Genomic DNA, 7,239 nt, shown 5'->3' on the forward strand with positions numbered 1-7,239 from the left:
AGTTCTTTCTTGTATGCCATGTTGATCGAATGCGTAAGTGGTTTAGATGAGATTTATCGTAGATGCCAGTATGCAATCGTCTTTTGAAATGCAATAAGTTGGAATATGAAAGAATGTAACTTAGAGTAATGAATTATACTCAGTTGTTGTTAAGGAATTTAAATATGCTTGGAAAGATCTCTTATGTTATGATGAAATCCTAGTGTATTAGAATGTTAGATGTATGGTTTGTAACTTTATATGAAAAGCTTGAATGAAGATTATGAATGGATCTTAATGGATGGATCTTCACTTGTGATTTATATTTCCCTCTTTTGAAAGGAATTATCCTGATTATGAATTATCTCGTTATTAAGATATTCAGCTTTTGGATTAATTGTGTGAGATTAGTGAATTGTGAAAATTAAGTAATCTCGTTGGGAAACTCTTTAGGAGTTAGTTGATGTCTTCCGCTATGTAATCTGAATCTTTGGTATCTTGTAGTATCTTAATGTGGTGTAACTTTAAAAAAAAAAAAAATTTGCACTCTATTCTTGAGTTATGGCTTAATCCCTTCGGGGTTTCCTGGCGGGGCATTACAGAAATCAATTTTCAAATCCCCTAAAAGTGACATCTATGACATGAATTTATTATATAGATTATGTGGAGGTTAAAAAATATATATTATTATTAATATAATAGTAATATTTTAATATTAAATATATTAATATATTATTATTATATTATGATTATATTATTATATTAATATATTATTATTATATTAAATATTATATAATTATATAATTATATATTAATTAAGTTAATTATTTGCAAATGAAAATAGTTTTAAACAAAACAGTCGCCATTTAATCTGATCGTTATTGGGAAAAAAAGGAATCTTCTGATACCTGAGTACCAATAATAAACCTTTCATCTAATCAAGGTTGATTTGAAAGAAATACGCTGTAATGTAATAGGCGTTCTATCGATTTGCATTTCAATCACCGTCAATCAAATCCCCACAAGCTTTATTACAGCACATTTCGAGCTTGTTTTCTTAAGCACGAAACCCAACAAGAGCAAAACAACAAAACATAAAAAATTCCATTTGGATTATGCAAGACCATAGATGGAATCAATGAAGGGAAATCATGTTAGACAGACAAGATGACTAGGAAATGCCGCAGGCTAATTAAATTGTTTTATATCGTATTTATAATGGCCATCTCAAGATGATTCATGCAAGCAAATAATTCATCCTCTTGTGGATATCAACAGCTCCCAACTATTCACAGCTGGTTTCTCAACTCCCAATTTCAAGCTAGTTCATCGATTTATCTGATTGCGATTCTCCAAAAACAAGGAAGATTGCAGCTGGCAAACATAAGTCTAACTCTCATAAAAATCCTAAAGAATATATATCTTCTTTTATTGTTGTAGATCAACTAATCTTGGGCAATGGTTTGAAGTGTAGAAAACAATTGATTCATAAGTATATCACAATATCACAAAGTGTTACTGCTCCAGGAAAACCCATGCGGTCAGCAATCATTACTCCGATTTCTCTTGCAGTTGGAGCAGTTTTGTTGATCATAGTCATTGTCTCTATATCTTGTTACAGAAGCTACAAAAACAAACCATTGAGGGAACCAAATGCTGGTACAGTTCCCAACATGAAGAGAAGAGAAGTTCCCATTAGGGGTCGAGTTAGAAAGAAGCCAATTGTGCCCAAGAGTATTGCTAGGTTAGAGACTGTTTCAGAAGTAGAAAGGGGCAAGCTTTTGTTTCTGAATGAAGATGATAGTGATTATGATTTGGAGGATCTGCTTCAAGCATCTGCTGAAATGCTTGGCGGGGGAAACTTTGGGAATTCTTATAAGGCAGTTCTGAAAAATGGCTCCACCATGGTAGTGAAGAGGCTAAAAGACCTTAACAACTTAGTTAGGGAAGAGTTTGAGGAGCAAATGGAGATGCTCAGTAAGCTTAGACATGAGAACCTGGTTCCTTGGAGTTCTTGTTACTATACAGACGAGGAAAAGCTCCTGGTTTATGAGTACATGCCTAATGGAAACCTCTTTGACTTGCTTCATGGTATGCTATTGCTCTCATTGTAACTTGTTCGTTCATGTATGCATATCAGTTCATTATCCCTTAGTATTTTCTGTTGTTTTCAAGCAATTCGCTTACCAATTGGTTGGTTAGGTTTATGAGTAAATAAGTATGCATATCCTTATCTTCAATTCTAAATCATAACTCATCAACTGTTTAAGCTCTTTCTATGATTTTTTCATGAATATATCTTATCATTTATATATTAGTATCATACAAGAATACTGGGAAGAGTAAATAGATCCCAATTATCCGATTTATCCCATACATCAACAGAATTTGAAATGTTCATAAATTTTTCATACTTTTTACCCCCAAATCAAAGTCTGAATGTGCCTGCTGTTCAAACAAGAATAGAGAACAACTACCAATTGACTACAAAGTTAAGTTTTGGTCCATTGAATTCTGTACAACTTTCAAAGAGGAGCATGAGCAGATCTTTACAAAAGCTCCAAAGTCTACTCTGGTCATTTCCCACCCTAGACCCTCTGAATCAATATACTAAGTTATCTTAATCAATAATAAGTCATTATTCTACACTCCAACAAGTAATTTTCTATTATTTTTTGTTTTCTCTGCAAATGGCAAAGGAAGCAATCATTCTTCTGAGTCATGGACAAGAATAAATGTGTATGTTGATTTCTTTTGCTTAATGCTCTAACTTTGTTTGTTGTCTGACGAATAATCCAAGGCCTTTTTGAAGGCCACCCTGCTGAGCTCCGCCCAGTGCTTTGTCCATTTCAATTCAGCTCAATTTTCCTTAACCAGTGGATTATAGACATCGTGTGCTGTTTGTCTTTAAGCTTTTCAATCTTCTAGTGATGATCAACGATTTCTATAATCCAATAGATTATAAATTGATACCTCCCAAAGTGCCAATGCTTTGTCCTAGAATTGTATTTAATTATTTTTTGGAATCGTTAGCATCAATGTTTTTAAAATCATTTTTTTCTTTAAACAGAAAACAACCAATTATTAAAAATTGAATTTAGGAAATAAACTATGAGAACAAATTTGAAAGTGAAGGTATATGCCACTAGTATTATTCTTATGCTGAGAGGCAATAGAGATTAAGAAGAAAAATTAAAAATGTAGGCAGCTTAAATAAAAAAATATAAATATAAATAAAAATTTATGTGGTTGTTTGTTAATGGGATAAGTGAGATTAGTCTCTTTTTAAAAGAGTAGAAGCCAAATGGATTGTCTCTAGAGGGATGGTTTAAATTAAGGGAAAGATGTATAGTAAGAGTTTCAAATGGTGTAATGGTGTATGCATTTTCAAAAAACTCAAACTTTGAACTAACAAGAGGCTGGGATGCAAGTTCTAATTTTGGGTTGTCAATTATGTATTAATCAAGGCTTAAGGACAGTTATAATCAAATGTGTCTCAAATATTGTTATTAATGACATAAGGGCTAAATTTTCACACAACTAGAAGATTAATAGACTTATTACTTTGGCCATACCCTTGTTATACTCCCTAAAGAACTTTACAATAACCCATGTATATTGTGACATAGATAGAAAGGTAGATTAACTTGCCAATTTGTCAATCAAAGGAGGACATCATGGTTGTTGAGGCAAACATATGGTCTTCATTAAAAATGATCCTCAAAGGCTCTATAGGAGATGAGATTAATAATGAGATTATTTGTTGAAAAAATTTCAATTTGAAGGATTTGGCTAGTGGCTCATTCAAATTATAATGGACTCTCATTAAATTTGTGTCAAATGGAGGTCGTGAATCAAGATAAGCTCTAAAGAAGTCAATTTAATAATGATTCACATGAATGAGATGGTTTTTATCGAAACTTACTCACTCAATGTAGTTATCTAGCTTTTGATTATGGATATATCAATTAGGCTTGTCTCTAGCTTAAGGAAAACATTATTCTTGGGGAAGCTTTTAGGGCTAAGGTTGAAATACTTTTTTAAAACCCATAGTGATATACACCTCTTTGTTGTTTAGTGGGTGTTAGGATAAAATTTCTTAGTGGTTGATCATAGATTTTGAGTGAATACAAACTTATCCTTTATGTTTGTTGTTGTAATGTTGGATTTGGAGGAGGAAAAGGACATGATCAAGGTAATGGCCTCATCTCTTATCAAAAGCTAGTTTATTGGAGGTTTGGATGTTATGTTGGTGGTGGTCTACTGTGGAGTCTGTGTATCATTAAATGAAGATTTAGTGTTGTATAGGGGCTTTCCTAAGTCAAACAGCATGTTGGTGTTCCCACCTCTACAACCGCGATGATGATAAAGAGAGCTTATATTAGTAGAGATGAAGGCTAAGTAAATGATGAAATCTGAAATGAGAAGAGTACCTTAGGTATGAAACCCTCTCAAGGATTTCCACATAGAGGTGATGATGCAATGGTCTTTTGAAAGTCCTACAAGTGTTAGTGCAATAACATGATAATCATAAATGAGAAACATGAATCTATACTTGAGTGTAGAAATCTTGTAGTTTTTTTTATCTATAGATAGCCCATTCCTTTTATGATTGTTCTAGGATAAATTGGATTAGATTGTAGTGCTAAACCTTATGAAAGATAAAATTTGTTCTTTATATAGGGATTACAAGATTAATATTCCATTAAACATAATGATCAAATGAAAACATCAAGACAGGGTCAAAAGAGGCAAAGGTCAACAATTGAAGTGGCCACTTTTTTGGGTCATTTTATCGAAGCTGGGGCATTGGGCACCTAGGTCCTCCCAAAATAGGCCCTTCGAAGGGCATTACTCAAATGTCAAGGCCCATGAGATAGGACCTAGTCTTAATTCTAGCATTAAATATGGGAGTAATGATGAATTTATAGAGCATAAATGATCTAAAAATGAACTAGGGGAAAGCACTCTAAAGTAGGTGCAAAATAGAGCATGAATTTTTTAGGGTAAACAATTTACAACACTACACATACAGTTTTGAGACTCAAACAAAATTACTCCTAACACCTTAGTTCATCCTATACAATAGCCAACCCTCTAGTTTTACCTATAACATCCACAATGACCCTCATACCTTTTTCCCAAATTATTTTCAACATACCCTCCAAAAAGAACCATCTACCATAGTCTCCTAGAATAAGATGTTATTTGGGACCTCTGCCTCAATTATCATCTTAGGAAAGTGATGTTTGTCGAGGACATTAAGCCCCCAAATGCTCTAGTTTGTCACCTTCATTCCTTCTTCGAAGTAGAGAGGTGTTCACATTCATTCTTTACAAACTTCTTAATAGATGTTTATATCTCATTCTCTAGGTCCTCTATAGCTTCCAGCTTAGCCTTGCTTGCTTCCTTTTTCCCTCTCCTCACATTACATGCTCTAATATTTGGTACAAAAGTGGTTGATCTTTTCCCAATTCTTCTACCCCTTCAAATGGCCACACACCAATCTAGTCTTGTACCTTTTTCCTCCTTTGTATATCCTTTGCTAAGTCATCATAATTATCAACTATGTTCCCATGTTCCCATTATTCTCTATCGTCACTGATGAGCTAATAGTGTACATCCCAATATTTGCGATCTCACCTAGCTCCTGGTCACTATCATGTCACACCATATTCTACCTTTGGCTCGCTCTTCTCCCCACGTCAATGTTTTTCTTTAGTCTTGTCTCCCATCTCCTTATCCCTTCTTTTCTAAACTCTAGAATCCTCTCCCTGATTTGGCGTTTCTTATCCTCCCTAACTTTGGCTTTCTAGCAATGTTTAGCAACATGGCCAGCGTTCTACAACCTAAAACATCTAATAGGTAGGCATCTGTGATCTAATTCCTAAGTCCAATTCTCCAAGACAGCCTTTAACCCTCTCGTTTGTTGGATTGGTTTGTTTAAATGTATATTAGCATACATCCTTATTATCTCTATATACTACAATTCTACAGACACATAATCATTTACTTGATTGATTTGCTAAACATACACATATTCATATAATACAATATATGATTATCTCAATACTACAAATCTACATAACAAATACATCTAATCTTTTATGCTATGTGCAGGTGCAAAGGAACGAGGGCGCCGGGCATTAGACTGGAAATCCAGGGTGAAGGTGGCCGTGTGCATAGCTCGTGGACTAACATACTTACACGACCAGTGGCCCTCTCGCAGATTCATCCCCCACGGAAACATAAAATCCTCCAACGTTCTAATCGACAAAAACAACCAGCCCCGTCTTTCCGACTATGGCCTCACGCCTTTCATTTCTTCAGTATCTGTAGCCAAAAACATGGTGGCCTTCAAGTCCCCGGAATACTTCCAGACCGGAAAACTGTCCCGCAAATCTGACGTCTGGAGCTTCGGAATTCTTTTGCTGGAGCTTCTCACGGGCAAAATTCCTTCGCAGTATGATCGGAGGGGGACAGATCTTTCCCAGTTTGTTCAGACGGTTGTGAGGGAAGAATGGACGGGTGAGCTCTTTGACAAGGAGGTTAGATGGCAGGAATCATCGCAGGAGATGTTAAAAATGCTTAGCATTGCCATGGACTGCACGCATACTGCCCTAGAGAGAAGACCCGTTTTTTCTACTGTTCTGAGGAGACTGGAAGAAATAGAAGCAAGTGATGCGGAGAATTCGGTTTCTGATTATGAATCTTCCTTCGAAGTCTCAGGCACATCATTCGAACTCTGCAAGACACCTGCCCGAGATAATTCATTCTTGTACATTCGCAGTGAATAGTGGCGTGGATTTTGAACAGCGATGGATTGAGGGAGTTGAAATTATATGTATGTGTTTACTCTTGGTTGATATTTATGCTTCTAGCATATTTTACTCTCCTTTGTTTCTTAAGTTTCAATTTGTTGTATTGATTTTTTTATATCATTGCAAGAGAATTGAGAAATTGTAACATTGAATTTTGATTTTAAATTATTTATAATATGTTTTGTTTGTTGTTATATAATAAGTTTTGTTATATGAATTTGGTTGAGTTAAATTTTTTAGTATTTCAAAATGAAAGTTTGAAAGTATCAATATCTTGGTTATAAGTGATTTAGGTATGAAATAGATCGCTTAAAATTGTCAAAACATAAAATTATAAAAGCTTTTTACTAGGAAATCATAGTTTTCCTAAGTATTTATATTTTGTGCAAATGTGTAGTAGAATTTTGAAAGCCCAAGAATAATGAGAAGTGGCAATGCA

The 7,239-nt window shown here is 34.5% G+C and overlaps 1 protein-coding gene across 1 annotated transcript; it reads left to right on the plus strand.

Annotated features, from left to right (window-relative positions):
• The first annotated feature begins 1,514 nt into the window (after positions 1–1,514).
• Positions 1,515–6,776, plus strand: LOC131859098 (probable inactive receptor kinase At2g26730). The gene is made up of 2 exons (XM_059212631.1): positions 1,515–2,070; positions 6,100–6,776. The coding sequence occupies exons 1-2, from the start codon at positions 1,515–1,517 to the stop codon at positions 6,774–6,776; spliced, it is 1,233 nt and encodes a 410-aa protein (XP_059068614.1).
• Positions 6,777–7,239: the final 463 nt, after the last annotated feature.

This window comes from Cryptomeria japonica, chromosome 10 (genome assembly GCF_030272615.1).
Source record: "Cryptomeria japonica chromosome 10, Sugi_1.0, whole genome shotgun sequence".
NCBI lineage: Eukaryota > Viridiplantae > Streptophyta > Pinopsida > Cupressales > Cupressaceae > Cryptomeria > Cryptomeria japonica.